This window comes from Rhincodon typus, chromosome 3, assembly GCF_021869965.1.
Source record: "Rhincodon typus isolate 14 chromosome 3, sRhiTyp1.1, whole genome shotgun sequence".
Taxonomy (NCBI): domain Eukaryota; kingdom Metazoa; phylum Chordata; class Chondrichthyes; order Orectolobiformes; family Rhincodontidae; genus Rhincodon; species Rhincodon typus.
Genome location: NC_063334.1, coordinates 128,525,046 through 128,548,597, shown reverse-complemented (window position 1 = coordinate 128,548,597; position 23,552 = coordinate 128,525,046). Strand labels below are relative to the sequence as shown.

General features: G+C 44.8%; 1 protein-coding gene across 1 annotated transcript in view; it reads left to right on the top strand.

Moving 5' to 3' along the window:
- nup155 (nucleoporin 155) overlaps positions 1-23,552 on the top strand; it is a 172,217-nt gene that overhangs the window by 71,794 nt on the left and 76,871 nt on the right. The window contains exon 12 of the mRNA XM_048594325.1: positions 21,117-21,232. Within this exon, the coding sequence (XP_048450282.1) occupies positions 21,117-21,232 (116 nt within the window). The remainder of the gene's footprint in view (positions 1-21,116; positions 21,233-23,552) is intronic.

Here is a 23,552-nt window from a genome sequence, read left to right as displayed (position 1 = left end):
GATGTTGCCTGGTATGGAGGGAAGGTCTTATGAGGAAAGGCTGAGGGACTTGAGGTTGTTTTCGTTAGAGAGAAGAAGGTTAAGAGGTGACTTGATAGAGACATACAAGATGATCAGAGGATTAGATAGGATGGACAGTGGGAGCCTTTTTCCTCGGATGGTGATGGCTAGCACGAGGGGACATAGCTTTAAATTGAGGGGTGATAGATATAGGACAGATGTCAGAGGTAGGTTCTTTACTCAGAGAGTAGTAAGGGCGTGGAATGCCCTGCCTGCAAAAATAGCAGACTCGCCCACTTTAAGGGCATTTAAATAGTCATTGGATAAACATATGGATGATAATGGAATAGTTTAGGTTAGATGAGCTTCAGATTGGTTTCACAGGTTGGCGCAACATCGAGGGCCGAAGGGCCTGTACTGCGCTGTAATGTTCTATGTTCTATATGTTCTATGTTCTAAAGTTGCACAAAGTCTTATCTATAGCAGGGAGACCAGAACTGCACACAGTATTCCGACAGTGGCTCGTCCAACGTCCTGTACAGCCGCAACATGACCTCCCAACTCCTATACTCAATGCACTGACTAATAAAGAAAAGCATACCAAACACTATCTTCACTATCCTATCTACCTGCAACTCCACTTTCAAGGAACTATGAACCTGCATTCCAAAGTTTCTTTGTTCAGCAACACTTCCCAGGACCTTACCATTAAGTGTGTAAGTCCTGCCCAACCTGCCTTCCCAAAATGGCGCACCTCACAATTGTCTAAATTAAACTCCATCTTCCACTCCTTGGCCCTTTGGCTCATCTGATCAAGGTCCCATTGTACTCCGAAGTAACCTTCTTTGCTGTCCACTAAATCTCCAATTTTGGTATCATCTGCAAACTCGCTAACCATTCCTCCTGTGTTCACATCCAAATCGTTTATATAAATGATGAAAAGCAGTAGACCCAGCACTGATCCTTGTGGGCCACACTGGTCACAAGCCTCCAGTCTGAAAAGCAAACCTCCACCACCACCCTCCATGTTCTACCTTCGAGCCAGTTCTCTCTCTATATAGCTCTCCTTGTATTCTCCCTGTATTCTGTATGATCTAACCTTGCTAACCAGTCTAGAACCTTGTTGAACACCTCACTGAAGTTCGTATAGATCACGCCCTTATCAATCATCTTTGTTACTTCTTCAAATAACTCAATCAAGTTAGTGAGATACGATTTCCCACGCACATAGCCGTGTTGACTATCCTTAATCAGTCCTTGTCTTTCCAAATATATATAAATCGTGTCCCTCAGGATTCCCTCCAGCAGTTTGCCCACCACTGATGTCAGGCTCACTGGTCAACAGCTTTTCCTTACCACCTTCTTAAATAGTGGCACCACGTTAGCCAAACTCCAGTCTCCCACACCTCACCTGTGGCTATTGATGGGGCCTGGCAATCTAGTAACTTCCTGCAAGGTGCTGACTTATCCTTAATAATAGCTACCTTAAAACTATTTCCCAAATGCTCTCCCATTGTAAGGTCAGTCATCTGGCCAGGTTTATTAGGGTCCAGTATGGCCCCTCCTTTAGTTAGACTATCCACATACTGTTTCAAGAAACCCTCTTGGATGCACTTAACAAATTCTGCTCCTTCTAAGCTTCTTGCTGTAAGGGAGTCCCAGTCAATATTGGGAAAATCACCCACTATGACAACCCTGTTATTATTACATCTTTCCATAATCTGCCTACATATTTGTTACTCAATCTCTTGGTGGTTGTTGGTGGGTGGGGGTGTGGAGAGACCATATAGTATAATCCTATCAGAGTGATTGTACCCATCTTATTTGTGAGCTCCATCCATATTACTTCAATGGATGACCCCTCTAGTATGTCCTCTCTGAATTCAGCTTAGACATTCTCCCTGATTAATAATGCAACTCCTCTATCTCTTTTACCTTCCTCTCTATCTCAACTAAAATAATGAAACCCTGGAGAGTTGAACAGCCAGTCCTGTCCTTCTCTCAACTAAATCTCTGCAATGACCACAATGTCGTAGTCCCATGTATTGATCAAGGCTCTTAAGCTCATTTGCCTTACCCATTGTACTCCTTGATTTGAAATTAATACACTTCAGCCCATCAGTCCCATCATGTTCCTTTACCTGTCTTTGCCAGCCCTTTCTTTCTGACTTACTGGTTCTAACATCTACCTTCTCCGCAGTCCCTCCACTTGCTAACCTGCTGCTCTGCTTCCCAGCCCCCTGCCACTCATTTTAAATCCTCACACGTGGCATTAGGGAACCTAGTGAGTAGTAAGTTGGCAAATGAAGTATAATGTGAGAAAATGTAAAGTTGTTCATTTTGGAAGGGAGAAGAAACGAACAATATGATTTAAATGGAAAGAAAAACTACAGAAAACTGTCACAAAGGAACTTGGGAGTACTTCTGTGTGAAACACAGAAAGCAAGCACATAGGTGCAGAAGGTCATCAGCAAGGCTAATAAGAGTGTTCTTGTTTCAGGGGGTTGGAGTTTGAGTAGGGAAGCCTTAGTGCAACTTTACAAGTATTGAGAGCAATTTTAAACCCTTATTGAAGAAAAAAAATCATAACATTGGAGGCATTTCAGAAAAGATTCACAAGCATGATTCATGGTTTGGAGGGCTTGTCTTCTAGGCAAAGGTTAACAGGTTGGTACTCTACTCACTAGAGAAGAATAAGAGGTGATCTAATTAAAACACATTGTATTCTTAGGGGGCTTGACAGGGTTAATGCATGAGGATGTTTGCCTTCATTGGACAGTCTAGGACCAGAGAACAGTCTCAGAATTAAGGGGCACCAAATTAAGACTGAGATGAGGAGGAATTTCTTCTTGTAGTGGGTTGAGAATCTTTGGAACTCCTTCCACAGAAAGCTGTGGGGCCAGCGTCCTTTATATATTTAAGGCTGAGATAGATCCTTGTTCAGCAAGGGAATCAAGTGATATGCAGGAAAATGGACTTGAGGAATATTGAATTGTGGAGTGGGCTTGAGGGGCCACATGGCCTACTCCTGTTCCTAATTCTTATAGTGTTGTTAGAATTTTATAGGTTCTTATTAATTCAATAAAAATTTTATAAAATTCATAGAAACCCATAAAATTTTATAAAATTCTAGAATTTTATAGATTTCTATAAACTGCGGTTATTATAGCCCTAACTGATCCAGTTTCTCTTGATATGTCAGTCCTACCATTCCATGCTATTAGGGGTGAGCAATAAATCCCATGAATTAATTTTTTAAAATAATTAGCCTGGTAAACCTTTGTTGCGCTCCCTCCATAGCAAGAACATTCTTCCTCAGATAGGGAAACCGAAACTGCACACACTATTCCGGGGAGGCAGTGGCTGAGTGGTATTATTGCTAGGCTATTAATCCTGAAATTTAGCTAATCTAGAGTCAAAGAAATCTTCAAATTCAAAATCTGAAAAAAATCTACAATTAAGATAATACTGATGACTGTGAAAGTATTGTCCGTTGTTGGAAAGACCCTGTCAATCCTGCAAAGTTTTCCTCACTAACATCTGGGGGTTAGTGCCAAAACTGGGAGAGCTATCTCTCAGAGTCAAGCAACAGCCTGACACAGTCATACTCCCAGAATCATACCTTCCAGACAATGCCCCAGACCACCACCACCATCCCTAGATACATCCTGTCTTGCTGCCAGGGCAAACCCAGCAGAGATGATGGCATAGTGGTATACAGTCAGGAGGGAGTTGCCCTGGGTGTCCTCAACATGGACTTTGGACCCTCTGAGGTCTCATGGCTTCAGGTTAAACATGGGCAGGGAAACCAACTGCTGATCACCATGTACTGTCCTGCCTCAGCTAATGAATCAGTGCGCCTCTGTATTGAACAACACTGGGAGGAAGCACTGAGGGTGGCAGGGCTGCAAATGTACTCTAGCTGGGGGATTTCGTAGTCCACCACCCAGAATGGCTTGGTAGCAACACTACTGATTAAGCTGGTCTGGTTCTAAAGGACACAGCTGCTAGGTTGCGGCAGGAGGTGAAGGATCCAACAGATGAGATAAACCTACTTGACCTCATCCTTACCAGTCTGTCAGCTACAGGTGCATTTTCCATGACTGTATTGATAAGAGTGATCAATGTACTGTACTTGTGGAGGGAAAGTAGCTTCAAATAATGATGATTTTGATAATGGTGATCTTGCTTTGTGCATCTCCTGTGCAACTGTAACCTTGTACTCCTCGATCTGCCTAAGCACCGTATGATTTGTATGTCCTTGGTTGCTATAATCTGCCTGTACTGCTCGTAAAACAAAACTTTTCACTGTACTTAGGTATCAGTCAGAAGTCCTGCCTTCACATTGAGAATTCCGTCCATCATGTAGAACATAGAACAGTACAGCACAGTACAGGCCCTACGGCCCACAATGTTGTGCCGAACTTTTACCCTAAACCTATGGTCTCTCTGACCTCTACCCCTGCCTTATACTATCATCCATATGCCTATCTAATAGCTGCTTAAATGCCCCTAATGAGGCCGACTCCACTACCCTCTCCGGCAATGCATTCCATGCCCCTACCACTTTCTGAGTAAAGAACCTACCTCTGACATCTCCCCTGTATCTACCTCCACTCACTTTAAAACTATGACCCCTCGTAATAGCTACCTCCACTCTGGGAAAAAGTCTCTGGCTGTCCACTCTATCTATACCTCTGATCATTTTGTACACCTCTATCAAGTCATCTCTCATTCTTCGTCATTCTAAAGAGAAAAGCCCTCGCTCTCTCAAACTTTTCGTGTAAGACCTTCCCTCCATTGCAGGCAACATCCTGGTAAATCTCCTCTGCACCTTTTTCAACGCCTCCACATCTTTCCTGTAATGAGGCGACCAGAACTGGACACAATTCTCCAGATGTGGCCAAACCAGGGTTTTGTATAGCTGGAGCATAACTTCACAGCTCTTGAACTCAGTCCCTCTATTAATGAAAGCTAACACACCATACGCCTTCTTAACAACTCTATCCACCTGGGTGGCAGAGGGGAAGAAGGGGAAAGAATACATGGAAACTTGACGGGCAACTTTTTTTTACACAGAGGGTGGTACGCATATGGAATGAGCTGCCAGTGGAAGTGGTTGTGGCAGGTACATTAACAACATTTAAAAGGCATTTGGACGAATACATGGATAGGAAAGTTTTAGAAGGATATGGGCCAAGTGCAGGGAAATGAGGTTAACGTCGGTGAACGTTTGGTCGGCACAGATCAGTTTTGGCCTAAGGGCCTGTCTCCATGCTGTAGGCCTGTAGGACTCTATGACTCTGTGATTTGCATCACTGTTAAGCCAGAAGTGCCGAGTGGATGATCCAACTTGGCCTCCTCCAGTCCTCCCCAGCATTACAGATATCAGTCTTCAGCCAATTTGATTCACTCCATGTGATATCAAAAAAGGGTTGGAGGCACTGGATGCAGCAAAGGCTGTGGACCCTGACAACATTCCAGCAATGGTACAGAAAGACTTATACTCCAGAACTTGCCATTCCTCTAGTAATGCTCTTCCAGAACATGTACAACACTGGCATTTACCTGACAATGGGGAAAATTGACAAGGTATGTCTTGCACACGCAGAGCAGGACAAATCCAATCCAGCCAATTACTGCCCCATCGGCCTACTTACAATCATCAGTAAAGTGACGGAAGGTGTCATTAATAGTGCTATCAAGCAGCACCCGCTGAGCCATAACATGCTAATTGGTGCCCAATTTGGGTTCTGCCAGGGTCATTCAGCTCCTGAACTCATTGCTGCCTTGGTTCAAACATGGACAAAAGATATGAATTCCAGAGGTGATGTGAGTGATACCTCATGAAATCAAGATCATATTTGACCGAATGTGACATCAAGCAACCTGGCCAAAATTGGAATCGATGGGTATTTGGGGATAAGCTCTGCTGTTTGGATTCATAATGGGCACATAGAAAGATGGTCATGGCTGTTGGAGGTCAGTCATCTCAGCTCCCATACATCTCTGCATGAGATCCTCAGGATCGTGTCCTAGGTGCAATCATCATCAGCTGATTCATCAATGACCTCCCTCCATCATAAGTCAAAAGTGAGAATGTTCGCATATGATTGCACAATGTTTAGCACCATCTGCGACACCTCAGATACTGAAGAAGTCAAATACACATGTTCTGGACAATAATCAGACTTGGACTGACAAGTAACATTCACACCACACAAATGCTGGACAACGACCGTCTCCAATAGAAGACAGTTGAACGAATCACTTGACGTCAATGATGTAATCACCACTGAATTCCCCACCATCAACATCTTTGGGGTTACCGTTGACCAGAAACTCAACTGGATTTGCCACATAAACACGAGAGCAGGTCAGATGCTAGGAATACTGTGGCGAGCCACTCACGTCCTCACTCCCCAAAGCCTGTCCACAAGCTGTAAGGTACAAGTCAGGCATGTGATGGAATATTGTCCACTTGCCTGGCTGGGTGCATCTCAAACAACATTCAAGAAGCTTGACGTCACCCAAGACAAAGCAGTCTGCTTGATTGGCACCACATCCACAAGCATCCACTCCCTCCACCCCTGACGCTCAATAACAGCAGTGTGAGCTAAGTCCAAGATGCATTGCAGAAATTCACGAAAGATCCTTAGACAGCTCCTTCCAAAACCATGACCATTTCCATGTAGAAGAACAAAGACAGCAGATAAATGGGAATGCCATCACCTGCAAGTACCCCTCCAAACCACTCATCATCCTGAAATATATTGCTGTTCCTTCACTTTTGCTGTGTCAAAATCATGGAATTCCCTCCATAAGGGCATGTGGGTAACCTAGATTATATGGACTGCGTCAGTTCAAGAATGTAACTCACCGCCACCTTTTCAAGGGCAACAAGGGATGGGCAACAAATGCTGACCAGCAAATGACACCCACATCCCATGAGTGAATTTTAAAAAAAGTGTGATCTCACCAGTGCCCTGTTCAATCAACACATGACATTCCTTCTCCTGTACTAGAATTCACTTGCTGTGAAGGGTAAAATACCATTTGCCTCCTTCACTGCCTGCTGCGCCTATATAGTTAATTTCAGCGACTGCTTTACGGGCATACACAGGTGTCATTGCACACCCCACCTTTCCCAATCAATTACCACTCAGATCATAATCTGCTGCCTTGTTTTTTCTACCAAAGCGGATAATCTCATGTTTATTCACACTATACTTTATCTGCCTTGCATTTGCCGCCTTCACTTAACTTGTCCAAATCACCCTGAAGCATCTCTGCATCCTCCACTGAGTTCACCCTCCCACCCAGCTTTATGTCATCTGTTCGTTCCTACGTGTCTGCCAATAGGGGAGATGATGGCCCAGCAGTATCATTGTCTGGGTCTCTGCATTAACAGACGTAATGTTCTGGGAACCCGGGTTTGAATCCAAATGGGGAAAAAGTGGAATTAAGTCTAATGATGACCATGAATTGTTGATTTTTCAGAAAAGCCCACCTGGTTCACTAATGTCCTTTAGGAAAGGAAGCTGCCATCCCTACCTCTGGCTGACTGTCCTCTGGGCAATTAGAGACGGGTAATAATAGGGATGAGTGACACGATCATTCGTGAATGAATGAAGAAATGAAAAATCAGTTCTCTGCATGTTAGTACACCATGCTCAATCCCATTTACTTCAATTGTACATGTTAATCTCTTATGTGGGTCTTTATCAAAAGCCTTCTAAAAATCCAAGTAAACTACATCACCGCAGCACCACCCCCCTTGTCAACTTTACTCATTACACCATACAAAAATTCCATTGGATTTATCAAGTACGATTTCCTTTTAGTAAATCCATGCTGACTGTCTAATCCTCTCCTAGTTTCCCGGTGTTCTGCGGTTAAGTAGAATCCCTAGAGTGTGGAAGCAGGCCATTCGGCCCATCAAGTCCACACCGAACAGAATTCCACCAGATCCACTCCCTACCCTATCCCTGGCTAATCCACATAGCCTGCACACCCCTGGACACTGGACAAGTTAGAACATAGAACAGGACAGCATAATACAGGCCCTTTGGCCCATGATGTTGTGCCGACCTATTATCCTACTAAGATCAATCTACCCTGCATACCCTACATTTTACTATCCTCCATGTGCCTATCCAAGAGTCACTTAAAGGTCTCTAAAGTATCTGATTCTACTACCACTGCCAGCATTCCACACACCCACCACTCGCTGTGTAGAGAACCTACCTCTGACATCTCCCCTATACCTTCCTCCAAACACCTTAAAATTATGCCCCCTCATAATAGTCATTTCCGCCCAGGGAAAAAGTCTCTGACTATCCACTCTATCTATGCCTCTCATCATCTTGTACACCTCTATCAAGTCACCTCTCGTCCTTCTTTGCGTCAATGAAAAAAGCCCTAGCTCCCTCAACCTTTCCTGATAAGAACTGCCCTCTAGCCCAGGCAGCATCCTGGTAAATCTCCTTTGCACCCTCTCTAAAGCTTCCACATATTTCCTATAATGAGGCGACCAGAACTGAAGACAATATTCCAAGTGTGGTCTAACCAGAGTTTTATAGAGCTGCAGCGTAACCTCGTGGCTCTTAAACTCAATTCCCCTGCCAATGAAAGCCAACACACCATATGCCTTCTTTACAACCCTATCAACTTGGGTAGCAACTTTGAGGGATCTATGGACGTGGACCCCAAGATCCCTCTGTTCCTCCACACTGCCGAGAATCCTGCCATTAACCCTGTATTCTGCATTCAAATTCGACCGTCCAAAATGAATGACTTCACACTTTTCCGGGTTGAATTCCATCTGCCACTTCTTTGCCCAGCTCTGCATCCTGTCAATGTTGTGTTGCAACCTACAATAGCCCTCCATGCTGTCCACAACTCTTCCAACCTTCATGTCATCTGCAAACTCACAAAGAGCAGAGGTCCCAGAACAGATCCCTGCGGAACACCACTGGTCACCGAGCTCCAGGCTGAGTACTTTCCATATAGTACTACCCTGTGTCTTCTATTGGAAGGCCAGTTATGTATCCAGATAGCCAAATTTCCCTGAATCCCATGCCTCCTTACTTTCTGAATGAGCCTACCATGTGGAACCTAATCGAATGCCTTGCTAAAATCCATATACACCACATCCACTGCTCTGCCTTCATCAATGTGTTTTGTCACATCCTCAAAAGAATTCAGTAAGGCTTGTTAGGCATGAGCTGCCCCTCACAAAGCCATGCTGTCTATTTCTAATCAAACTATGCTTTTCCAAATAATCATACGTACTATCTCTCGGAATCCTCTGCAATAATTTGCCCACCACAGAAGTAAGACTGACTGGCCAAAATTCCCAGGATTATCCCTGTTCCCTTTCTTGAGCAAGGGAATGACATTTGCCACTGTTCAATCATCTGGTACAACTCCAGTGGACAGTGAGGACGCAAAGATCATCGCCAAAGGGGCATCAGTCTCTTCCCTCGATTCCCGTAGAAACCTTCGGTATATCCCATCTGGCCCAGGGGACTTATTTGTCCTCATGCTTTTCAAAACTTCCAGCACACCCTCCTTCCTAACATCAACCTGTTCAAGCATATCTGCCTGTTTCACATTTTCACTATTTTTTAAATGTTGCTATTGTACCTGCCTCAACCACTTTCTCTGGCAGCCCATTCCATGTACGCACACTCTCTGTGTGAAGACTTTTCCCCACCGGTCGACCTTAAATCTTTCCCCTGTCACTTTAAACCTATGCCCTCTAGTTTTCAATTCCCCATCCCTGGGAAAAAGACTCGACGCATTCATCCTATCTGTGGTCCTCATGATTTTATACACCTCAATTAGGTCACCCCTCATTCTCCTACGTTCCAAGGAATTAAGTCCTACCCTGGCCAACCTCTCCCTTTAACTCCGGCCTATCAGTCCTGGCAACATTGTCGTAAATCTTCTTTGCACACTTGCCAGTTTAACTGTGTCTTTCCTATAACTGCGTGACCAAAACTGTACACAGTACTCCAATTGCAGCTTCACCAATGTCTTGTAGAACTGAAACATAACATCTCAACTCCTGTACTCGGTGCCGTGACTGATAAAGGCCAGCATGCTAAATGCCTTCTTCACCACCCTGTCTACCTGTGATGCTGCTTTCAATGAACTGTGTACGTGTACTCCTAGGTCCCTCTTCCACAACACTCCTCAGGACAGTACCTTTTCCCGTATAAATTCTACCTTGGTTTGACTTTCCAAAGTGCAACACCTCACGCTTGTCTGTATTGAATTGCATTTGCCAATCCTCAGACCACTTCCCCATCTGTTTTCTTTTCTGCAGCATGGAGACAGGCCCTTCAAGCCCAAATGGGTCCGTGCTGACCAGAATTTCCATTTGTGCTAACCCAATTTCCATTCATGCTAACCCCATTTCCCTGCACTTGGCCCATATCCTTCTAAACCTTTCCTATCCATGTATTCGTCCAAATGCCTTTTAAATGTTGTTAATGTACCCACCTTAACCACTTCCACTGGCAGCTCATTCCATATGCGAACCGCTCTCTGTGTAAAAAATTTGCTCCTCAGGTTCCCATGTATTCTTTCCCCTCTTACCTTAAACTGATGCCCTCTAGTCCTGGATTCCCCAAACCTGGGAAAAACAACTCAGTGCATTCAGCCTACCCCTGCCTCTCATGATCTTATACACTTTGATAAGATCCCCCCTCAGTGTCCTACACTCTAAAGAAAAAAGTCCCAGCTTGTCCAACCTCTCCGTATGACTCAGACCCTTGAGTCCTGGCAACATCCTTGTAAGTTTCTTCTGCACTCTTTTCAGTTTAATAACACCCTTCCTTTGGAAGGTGACCAAAACTGAACACAATAATCCAAGTCCAGCCTGTACAACTGCAACATAACTTCCCAACATCTATACTCAATGCCCTGACTGATGAAGGCTCGTGTGTCAAAAGCCTTCCTCCTTGCCCTGTCTACCTGTGACTCCACTTTCAGAGAACCGTGCACCTGATCTCCTTAAGGCCCTACCGTTCACCATGACACTCCTACCTTCATTTGACGTTCCAAAATGCAACACTCACACTTATCTCTAATAAACTCCATACGCCATTTCTCAGCCTACTTCCCTAGCTGATCAAGATACTGCTGCAATTTCTGATAACCTTCCTCACTGTCCATGAAACCACCTACTTTAGTATCATCCATAAACTTTCTAATCATGCCTTGTACATTCACATCCAAATAAATCATTGATATAGATAACAAACAGCAATGGGCCCAGCACCAACTCCTGAGACACACCACTAGTCACAGGCCTCCAGTCTGACAAGCAGCTGAACAGAAGCAATGCAGAATGATAAGCGTTATGATCAACAATGCCCACAACTGCCTCCACAAATACAAGCAGGACATTGCATGCCAAAAAACTCTGTACTCCAACGCAACCAACCAGGAATGGACATCCACACTGGAGCAAACCATCAGCAAACAACAACAAAAGACCAGAACAAAGAAAAGAACAGCCCTACAAGAAAAGCTGTCCAAAATCACCCACAACAACCACACGGACAACGCAGAATCATTGATTAAAAACATCTCTGACCGACCACTTACAGACACTGAGAGGACTGTTCTAGTATGCGGACTGAATTATAACTACAGAGATGCCAAAAAGACTGACTTCCTGGCTGCGCTGGAATCGAGAGCAACAGACTCCCGGAAGAAGTACAACAGACCATCAGACAGACGATAGTTCCAACACTGAGCAAGAAAAGGTAAGTGGAACTCATTTAACACAGAAGAGATGACTCAAGAAAGACAGGATCATTGTAATCTTACCAGCAGACAAAGGATGCATGACAGTAATCCTCAATAGAGCCCAATACATCGAGAAAGCTAACATACCACTTGCAGATTCTGACACCTACCAACAGGTGGCGACAGACCTGACACCACAGTTAGGCAATTGGTTTACAATGGCCCTGAAGAAATTACACAACTCAGGAGAGATCAGCAAGACAGGCTACCAAGAAATGAAGCCAGAGGGATCCAACACACCCCGCTTCTACGGACTCGCCAAGGTACACAAACCGAGGTGGCGGGTGGGCGGGGGCGGTTCCTCCTCAGACCCGTTGTCTCACTACCAGGCACACCAACGTATAGACTTGTCAAAGAACTACAACAGAAATTGAAATGTTTAGCTGACAACAATACCCACTCCATCCACTCCTCCCAAGAATTCCTCAACATCATCGAGGACACAAGGATAGAAGAGGACAAGACGATATCCTTCGATGTAAAAGCACTATTTACATTCATAAACATCAACCTAGCCAAAGAGACAATTATCACACTACTGGATGAATTAAGAAGGCAGGCACCCCAGGACACCACCATGAAACTACTAGATCCGTGCCTTACAGCCACTTCACCTTCAACGACGGCATATATAAACAAATCAACGGAACACCGATATGGGATCCCCAATATCAGGACTGATTGCAGAAACAGTAATGCAAAGGTTAGAACAGACAGCACGCTCCACTACACAACCCAGACTTTGGGTCCGATATGCAGATGACACTTTTGTGATTATCCAAACACACAAAACTAAAAGAAACCACCGACACACAAACAACATCCTCACCGGGATAAACTTCACAAAAGAGGAGGAGAACCCTTCCTGTACATAATGGTAGAACACAAAAACAATGGGTAACTCCAGACTAGCATATACAAAAAGACCATACGTACGGGCCAGATACTCAATTACACTAGCAACTACCCCAACGCCCACAAACGGAGCTGCATCAGGACACTATTTAAATGAGCCACAACACATTGCAGCAACCCCTAATGTTGTCCCCTTGTTTAAGAAGGGTAACAAGGATAATCCAGATTAGCAAGTTTGCAGTTGACACTAAGATTGGTGGAGTAGCAGATAGTGAAGGGGACTGTCGGAGAATGCAGCAGAATATAGATAGATTGGAGAGTTGGGCGGAGAAATGGCAGATGGAGTTCAATCCAGGCAAATGGGAGGTGATGCATTTTGGAAGATCCAATTCAAAAGCGAACTATACAGTAAATAGAAAAGCCTGCAAACTTGCTAATCGGACCATCTATACCTTCCTCCAGATCATTTATGTATATCACAAACAACAGTGGTCCCAACATGGATCCCTGTGGAACACCACTGGTCACAGTTCTCCATTTTGAGAAACTCCCTTCCACTACAACTCTGTCTCCTGTTGCCCAGCCAGTTCTCTATCCATCTAGCTAGTACACCCTGGACCCCATGCGACTTCACTTTCTCTATCAGCCTACCATGGGGAACCTTATCAAATGCCTTACTGAAGTCCATGTATATGGCATCTACAGCCCTTCCCTCATCTATCAACTTTGTCACTTCCTCAAAGAATTCTATCAAGTTGGTAAGACATGACCTTCCCTGCACAAAACCATGCTCTCTATCACTAGTAAGCCCATTTTCTTCCAAATGTATCTTCTCCAGCAGCTTCCCCACCACTGATGCACAGAGAATTGATGCACAGAGAGATCTGGGCATTCAGGTCCATTGTACCCTGAAGGTGGCAACGCAGGTGGATAGAGTGGTCAAGAAGGCCTACGGCATGCTTTCATTCATCGGACGGGGTATTGAGTACAAGAGTTGGCAGGTCATGTTACAGTTGTATAGGACTTTGGTTCGATCACATTTGGAATACTGCGTACATTTCTGGTCGCCACATCACCAAAAGGATGTGGATGCTTTGGAGACGGTGCAGAGGATATTCACCAGGATGTTGCCTGGTATGGAGGGCGCTAGCTATGAAGAGAGGTTGAATAAATTAGGATTATTTACATTAGAAAGACAGAGGTTGAGGGGGGACCTGATTGAGGTCTACAAAATCATGAGAGGTATAGACAGGGTGGATAGCAAGAAGCTTTTTCCCCAGAGTGGGGGACTCAATTAGTAGGGGTCACGATTTCAAGGTGAGAGGGGAAAAGTTTAAGGGAGATATGCGTGGAAAGTTCTTTACGCAGAGGGTGGTGAGTGCCTGGAACGCGTTGTCAGCGGAGGTGGTAGAGGTGGGCACGATAGTGTCATTTAAGATGTATCTAGATAGATACATGAATGGACAGGGAGCAGAGGGATACAGATTCTTGGAAAATAGGCGACAGGTTTAGATAGAGGATCTGGATTGGCGCAGGCTTGGAGGGCCGAAGGGCCTGTTCCTGTGCTGTAATTTTCTTTGTTCTTTGTTCAGATATTTGTTGAATTCAAATTCCACCATCTGCCGTGCCGGGATTCGAACCCGGGTCCTCAGAACATTATCTTGCTCTCTGAGTTAACAATCCAGCGACAATATCACTAGGTCGTCACCTCCTCATGAGATACAGTGAAAAGTGTTTTTTTGTGTGCTTTATGAGCAAATTGTGTCATACAAAGTGCAAAAGAGTAGCAGAACAGAGTGCAGTATTCGGTGTTACAGCCACAGAGAAGGTGCAGAGAGAGAGCTCAGAATTAACATTTAAGAGGTCAGTTCAAAAGTCTGATAGCAGCAGGGAAGAAGCTGTTCTAGAATCTGCTTGTACATGTATTCAAACTTGTAAATCTTCTGCCTGATGGAAGAGGGTAGAACCAGAGAAGGAGGGGTCTTTGCTTACGTTGATTGCATTCCCAAGGCAGCGGGAGGTACAGATGGAGTCCTTGGTTGGAAGGCTGGTTTGCGTGATTGACTGGGCTGTGTTCATGACTTTTTTTTCTATTCATTTGTGGGATGTGGGCATCGCTGGTTGGCCAGCATTTCTTGTCCGTCCGTCGTTGCCCTTGAGAAGGTGGTGGTGAGTTGCCTTCTTGAAGTGCTGCAGTCCTCCTGCTGTGGGTTGACCCACAATGCTATTAGGGAAGGAATTCCAGGACTTTGACCCAGTGACAGTGAAGGAACAGCGATTTCTTTCCAAGTCAGGATGGTGAGTGACTTGGAGGGGAACTTGGAAGTGGTGTGTTCCCGTATGTCTGATGCTCTTGTCCTTCTAGATGGAAGTGGTTGTGGGTTTGGAAGGTGCTGTCTGAGGATCTTTGGTGAATTTCTGCAGTGCATCTTGTACATAGTACACACTGCTGCTACTGAGTGTCGGTGGTGGAAGGAGTGGATGTTTGTGGATGTAGAGCCAATCAAGTGCGCTGCTTTGTCCTGGATGATGTCAAGCTTCTTGAATGTTGTTGGGGCTGCACTCATCCAGGCAAGTGGGGAGTATTCCATCACACTCCTGACTTCTGCCTTGTAGATGGTGGGCAGGCTTTGAGGAGTCGGGAGGTGAGTTACTCACCGCAGTATTCCTAGCTTCTGGCCTGCTCTGGTAGCCACTGTGTTAATGTGGTGAGTCCAGTTGAATTTCTGGTCAATGATAACACCCAGGATTCAGTGATGGTAACACTATTGAATGTCGGAACGGTGGTTAGATTGTCTGTTATTGGTAATGGTCATAGTCTGGCATTTGTGTGGCATGAATGTCACTTGCCACTTGTCAACCAAAGCCTGGATATTGTCCACATCTTGTGCATTTGAACATGGACTGCTTCAGTATCTGAGGAGTCATGAATGGTGCTGAACATTGTGCAATCATTGGTGAACATCCCCACTTCTGACCTTATGATGGAGGGAAGGTCATTAATGAAGCAGCTGAAGATGGTTGGGATTCTGTAGTTTCTTGTGGTCTTGGGAAGAACAGTTGCCAAACCACGCTATGATGTATCCAGATAGCATGCTTTTTATGGTGCATCTATAAAAATTGGTACAATTCCTTGTGAACATACCAAATTTCCTTAGCCTCCTAAGGAAGTAGAGACGTTTGTTCTTTCTTGATCATCACGTTGACATGGGTGGACCAGGACAGATTTTCGGTGATCACCACTCCCAGGAACTTGATGCTGTCAATCATCTCCACCTGAGCACTACTGATGAAGACAGGAGCGTGCCCTCCACTCCACATTCTGAAGTCAATGACAGGCTTCTTCATTTTGCTGATGTAGATGGAGAGCTTGTTTTCTTTACACCATGTCCTTAAATCTCTTTCAATCTCTTTCTTGTGCTCTGTCTTGTCTTGTTTGAGACCTGACCTGAAGTGGTTGTGTCATCAGCAGACTTGTAAATGGAGTTGGGGCAGAATTTGGCCACACAGTCGTGAGTGTGTAAGGAGTATAGTAGGGGGCTAAGTGCACAGTCTTGTGGGGCTCCAGTCTTGAGGATTATAAAAGAGAAGCTGTTGTCGCTTATCCTTACTGATTGCTGCCTATGTATCAGGAAGTCGAGGATCCAATTATGGAGGTGGAGCCAAGACCTAGGTCTCTCAGTTTAGAGATGAATTTATTTGAAATTATGGTGTTGAAGGTGGAAGTATAGTCAATAAGTAGGAGCCCGATGTAAGTATCCTCAGAATATAGAACTGTACAGCACAGGAACAGGCCCTTTGGCTGATGATCTTCTGCCAGACATGATGCCAAATGAAACTAATCCCTTCTGCCTGCCATTGGTCCATATTCCTCCATTCCTTGCATATTCATGTGCTTATCTAAAAGTTCCTTAAAAATCCCTATCATATCTCCCTTCACCACCACCCCTGGCAGTGTGCTTCTGACTCCGACCACTGTGTATTAAAACAAAAGGCTTGCCCCTCACGTCTTCTTTGAACTTTCACCCTCTAACCTGAAATGCATGCCCCCTAGTATTAAACATTTCAACTCTGGAAAAATGTTTCTGACTGTCAACCCTATCTATGCATCTCATAATTTTATAGACATCTATCAAGTCTCCCCCTAGCCTGCGTTGCTCAAGAGAAAACAATGAAACAAGTTTTACTAGCCTCTCTTTATATGTCATACCCTTCAATACAGGCAGCATCCTTGTTATCGAGATGGTCCAGGAATGAGTATAGGGCCAGGGAGATGGCATCTGCTGTGGACCTGTTGCACCGGTAGGCAAATTACAAAGGATCAAGACAGTTTGGTAGGATGGAATTCATGTGGCCTTGACTCACCTCTCAAAGCACTTCATAATTATGGAGGTCAGAACCACCAGGCAGTAGTCATTAAGGCACGCTTCATGATTTTTCTTTGACACCAAGATAATTGTGGTCGTCGTGAAGCAGATGGGGACTTCAGGTCATAGTAAGGAGAGATTAAAGATGCCTGTGAAAACTCCTGCCAGCTGGTCCACACAGGATCTGAGTGCTGGCTGGGGACAACATCTGGGCCACTGTCAAAAACACCAATCCAATGTCTGCGGCGGTGACTGCGGGTACAGGTGCATCTGAGGCTGTTTGGATAGGAAACATCATTTCACTGACCTTCTGTTCAAAGCGGTGTTGAGTGCATTGACGTCGTCAGATCAGGATGTACTGTTGCCCACAATTCTGTTTGACTTTGCTTTGAAACCTGTTTTGTTGTCGAAGCAAGTCCCATCTAAATCTTCATTTTCTGAAGAAGGGTCTAGGCCCGAAACGTCAGCTGTCCTGCTCCACTGTTGCTGCTTGGCCTGCTGTGTTCATCCAGCTCTACACCTTGTTATCTCAGATTCTCCAGCATCTGCAGTTCCTACTATCTCTCCCATCTAAACCTCCTGCCTTTCACCTTAAAATTATAACCGCTTGTTACTGACCCTCCAAATAAGGGATTCAGCAGCTTTCTTTCCATCCTGCCCATGCCTCTCATAATCTTCTTTGCGCCTCACCTCTATCAGGTCCCCACTCAACCTCTTAGAACAATACAGCACAGTACAGGCCCTTTGGCCCACGATGTTGTGCCGAACTTTTACCCTAAACCTAAGGTCTATCTAACCTCCACCCCTACCTTATACTATCATCCATATGCCTATCTAATAGCCGCTTAAATGCCCCGAATGCAGCCGACTCCATTACCCTCTCCGGCAATGCATTACACGCCCCTACCACTCTCTGAGTAAAGAACCTACCTCTGACGTCTCCCCTATATATCTACGTCCACTCACTTTAAAACTATGCCCCCTCGTAATAGCTACCTCCACCCTAGGAAAATGTCTCTGCCTGTCCACTCTATCTATATTCTGATCATTTTGTACACCTCTATCAAGTCATCTCTCATCCTTCGTCGTTCTAAAGAGAAAAGCCCTAGCTCTCTCAACCTTTCCTCGTCTGACCTTCCCTCCATTCCAGGCAACACCCTGGTAAATCTGTGGACCTTTTCCAACGCTTCCACATCTTTCCTGGAATGAGGCGATCAGAGCTGGACACAATACTCCGGATATGGCCGAACCAGGCTTTTGTATCACTGGAGCATAACTTCACGGCTCTTGAACTCAATCCCTCCATTAATGAAAGCTAACGCACCATACGCCTTCTTAACAACTCTATCCACCTGGGTGGTGGCTTTCCGGGAACTGTGGACATGAACCCCAAGATCCCTCTGCTCCTCCACACTGCCAAGAATCTTTCCGTTAACCCTGTATTCTGCTTTCAAGTTTGTTCTTCCAAAATGAATCATCTCACACTTTTCGGGGTTCGACACCATCTGCCACTTCTCAGCCCAGCTCTGCATCCTATCGGTGTCCCTTTGTAACCTAGAACAGCCCTCCGCACTATCCACAACTCGACCCACCTTCATATCGTCCGCGAACTTACTGATCCACCCTTCCAGTCCTACATCCAAATCATTTACAAAAATCGCAAATAGAAGAGGACCCAGAACAGATCCTTGTGGTACACCACTCGTAACCGAGTGCCATGTTGAATATTTTCCGTCCACTACCACACTTTGTCTTCTAAGGGTCAGCCAATTCTGAATCCAATCTGCCACATTTCCCCCTATCCCATGCCTCCTTACTTTCTGCATGAGCCTACCATGGGGAACCTTATCAAACGCCTTACTTAAATCCATGTATACCACATCCACTGCTGTACCTTCATCCACGTGTTTGGTCACCCCTTCAAAGAATTCAATAAGGTTTGTGAGGCATGATCTACCCCTCACAAAATCCATGCTGACCATCATGAATCAAACTGTGCCTATCCAAGTGATCATAAATCCTATCTCTCAGAGCCCTTTCCATTAATTTGCCCGGTTCATTGCCGAGCACCAAATCCAAAGTGGCCTCTCCTCGTGTTGGTCTATCTACATACTGTGTCAGGAATCTTTCCTGAACGCACTGAACATAATCTGCTCCATCTAAACTATTACAACTAAAATGTTTCCAATCAATATTTGGAAAGTTGAAGTCACCCATGACTACAACCCTGTGACTTCTGCACCTTTCCATTATCTGCCTCCTAATCCGCTCCTCCACTTCTCTGCAACTATTAGGGGGTGTGTAAAAAACCCCCAACAAAGTGACTGCTCCTTTCATGTTCCTGACCTCAACCCAAACTGACTCTGTAGACATATCATTCTCGAACTGTCTTTCATTAGCTGCTCTACTAGCCCTGACTAGCAATGCCACTCCCCCTGCCTCTTTTACCATCCTCCCTATTTCTTGTAAAGCATCTAAATCCTGGAACTTCCAAAGTTCTTCTGCTCCAAAGAAAACAACCCCAGCTTATCCAGCCTAAATTCATAGTTGAAATGCTCTCTCCCAGGTAACATCCTGGTGAATTTACTTTGCAGCCCCTCCAGTGCAATCGTATCCGCAAGAGTGCAGTAACCAGAACTGCACACCATACTCCAGCTGTGGCCCAATCAAAGTCTTGTACAGCTCCAACATGACCTCACTGCTGTTACTATCTATGTTTCATCTGATAAAGGCAAGAGTCCTATATGCTGCCTTAACCACCCAATTAATCTGTCCATCTGTATCCTCCAGTAATCCAAGACCTCCTTCCTAATTGTCAGCCATCTGGCCAATCTTCGTGTTGTCCACAAACTCACTTGTCATCGCCCACTTCAGTCCCATCGTTGCAACTGCATATGTTTTTTTTCATAGCAGAGGTAGTATAATAGCAGAAGAGTGAGAGGTGACCTTATTGAAACATACAACATTCTTAGGACGCTTGACAGGATAGATGCAGAAAGGTTGTTCCCCTTTGTGGGAGAATCCAGGATCATAATCTTACTGTAAGAGTTCGCAGACTTAAGGCAGAGATATGGAGTAATTTCTTGGCTAAAAGAGTCTTGAATATGTGGAATTTCTTACTGCACAGGCATGAAAGGTGCGTCATTAAATATATTCAAGGCTGAGATAGATTTTTAAACAGTAAGGGAATCCAGTGTTTTAGGGGAAAGGCAGGTAAATGACATTGTGGAATATCAGATCATTCATGATCTCATTGAATGGTGGCGTAAACTTGATGGGCTGAATGGCCTACTTTTACACTTACATCTTTTAGTCATAGTTTGATACCTGGTTGCCTTATGAGGATATGTTGGACAGACTGGGTCTGTTCTCACTAGAGTTTAGTAGAAAGAGGAGTGACTTGACTGAAGAGTATTAGATCCTGAATGGTCTTGACAAGTTGAATGTGGAAAGGATGTTTCCTGTTGTGGGTTAGTACAGAATTAGAGGGGTCCTGCTTTAAAATTATGGGTTACCCTTTCAGGACAGAGATGTGGAGAAACTCTTTCTCTGAAGAGGGTTGTGCGACTTTGTAAGTCTGCCCCAGATGGTGGAGATGTGATTATTAAATATTTGTAAAATGGTGAAGGATAGATTGTTAGGCAGGCAATTAAGGGTTATTGGGATAGATGGGAATGTAGAAATCAAAACAAGCATTGGCCATGATTTTATGTAACGGCAGGACAGGATTAAGGGGCTGAATGGTCTGCTCCTGAATCTGTTTTATATGTTCATATGTACACCTCCCCCACTCCCTGGTAAAAGCTGACTTTTGACCCCAGCAAAATCCCTGGCATCCAGTAAAGCTGATGCTCCCTCAGTGATTGTGGTTTTGAAACCCCAGTCTGGTGACTTGTGGTAGACAAAAATCCTTTGTTCATTGACCAAGCCACTGTCCACTAACCGGTGAATCTCTGTCCTATGGCCAGGGCTCACGTGAGCCCATCTCTTCGGTGTTGCAAACTGTCACGGTGTGTTTGATGGACTGATTTTGCAATTTGCTGATGCTGGTTCATCCATGATTTCCTGCAGTTTGAGAGCAGTGTTGCTGCGAAATGTCTGGCGAGCATTCTGCTTGAACTCAATGGATTGCGGGAATTCCTTGATAGAAACTCCCAATTTGGATCTGGAACTCTAGGAAATGCAAGGTAAGATCAATGGGTAGCAGGAGTGAATTTAGCACCAACTCCAAACCTCTCAGTCAGTGAGGGACACCATTCTACGCTCAGAGTGCAACATCCTGCACTGTGCAGACAGTGTTCAACTTCCGTTGTACGGTCAGTGCATGATGTCCATCACGCTGCAGTGTGTGTGGAATTTACCAGTCTTATGTTGACCATGACACAACTGTTGATTGTTTTAAAAGCCCATCAGGTTCATTGATGTTCTTTAGAACAGGAAATCTGATGTCCTCACCTTGTCAGACCTAAGTGTGACTCGAGAAGGCAGCCCACTATCAGTGAGCATTGCCCACTGTCTGGTTGCTCTGGGCTGTGCATTCAGTTTGTGCTGCACCCATGTTATCTGATTTTTGAGTGTTCCCCACACACTGCAATCCATATGTCTACAGAGTCAGTTTGAGTTGAGGTTTTTACAGACCCCCTAATAGTTGCAGAGAAGTGGAGGAGCGGATTGAGAGGCAGATACTGGACAGGTGCAGACGTCACAGGGTTGTAGTCATGGGTGACTTCAACTTTCCAAATATTGATTGGAAACTTTTTAGTTGTAACGGTTTAGGTGGAACGGATTTTGTCCAGTGCATTCAGGAAAGATTCCTGACACAGTATGTAGATAGACCAACACGAGGAGAGGCCACTTTGGATTTGGTGCTTGACAATGAACCAGGCCAAGTGTCAGACCTGTTGGTAGGAGAGCATTTTGACGGTAGTGATCATAACTCTGTTGCTTTTACAATAGTCATGGAAAAGGATAGGCACATACAGCAGGGTAAGGTTTATAATTGGGGGAAGGGTAATTATAATTCTGTTAGGCAAGAACTGGGTAACATAAAATGGGAACAGATGCTGTCAGGGAAGAGCACTACAGAAATGTGGAGATTGTTTAAGGAATGCATATTGTGCGTGATCGATATGTTTGTCCCTGGCAGGCAGGGAAGATGCAGTCGAGTGAGGGAGCCTTGGTTCTCAAGAGAGTTCGAACGACTGGTTAAGAGGAAGAAGGATGCTCATATAAGGTTTAGGAAACAAGGAACGGAAAAGGTTCTGGGGGGATACAAGTTATGCAGGAAGGAGCTAAAGAAAGGGCTTAGGAGAGCTATAAGGGGGCATGAGAAAACCTTGGCAGACAGGATCAAGGAAAACTCCAAGGCTTTTTACATGTACGTGAGGAATAAGAGAATGACCAGAGAAAGGGTAGGGCCGATCAAAGGTTGTAAAGGAAATTTGTGCATGGAGCCGAAAGAGATAAGAGAGGCCCTGAATGAATACTTTTCTTCGGTATTCACAACTGAGAGGGACCTAGTTGTAGAGGAGGACAGTGTAAAACAGGCCATTAGGCTAGAGGAGGTGGATGTCAGTAAGGAAGATGTACTGGGAATTTTGAGGAACTTGAAGATAGATAAGTCCCCCGGGCCTGATGGGATTTATCCAAGGATTCTATGGGAAGGAGGAAAGAGATCGCAGGGCCTTTGGCGATGATCTTTTCATCCTCACTGTTCACAGGTATAGTGCCGGAAGATTGGAGAGAGGCAAACGTCATTCCCTTGTTCAAAAAAGGGAATAGGGATAACCCTGGAAATTACAGGCCAGTTAGTCTTACGTCAGTGGTGGGCAAATTATTGGAAAGGGCTCTGAGAGGTAGGATTTATGATCACTTGGAAAGGCACAGTTTGATTTGTGATAGTCAGCATGGATTTGTGAGGGGTAGATCATGCCTCACAAAGCTTACTGAATTCTTTGAAGAGGTGACCAAACACATGGATGAAGGTACAGCAGTGGATGTGGTATACATGGATTTAAGTAAGGCATTTGATAAGGTTCGCTATGGTAGGCTCATGCAGAAAGTAAGGAGGCATGGGATAGGGGGAAATGTGGCAGATTGGATTCAGAATTGGCTGACCCTTTAATGTGGCAGATTGGATTCAGAATTGGCTGGCCCTTAGAAGACAAAGGATGGTAGTGGACGGAAAATATTCAACATGGTGCTCAGTTACGCGTGGTGTACCACAAGGATCTGTTCTGCGTCCTCTTCTATTTGTGATTTTTGTAAATGATTTGGATGTAGGAGTGGAAGCGTGGATCAGTAAGTTCGCGGACGATACGAAGGTGGGTCAAGTTGTGGATAGTGCGGAGGGCTGTTCTAAATTACAAAGGGACATTGATAGGATGCAAAGCTGGGCTGAGAAGTGGCAGGTGGAGTTTAACCCTGAAAAGTGTGAGATGATTCATTTTGGAAGGACAATCTTGAAAGCAGAATACAGGGTTAATGGAAAGATTCTTGGCAGTGTGG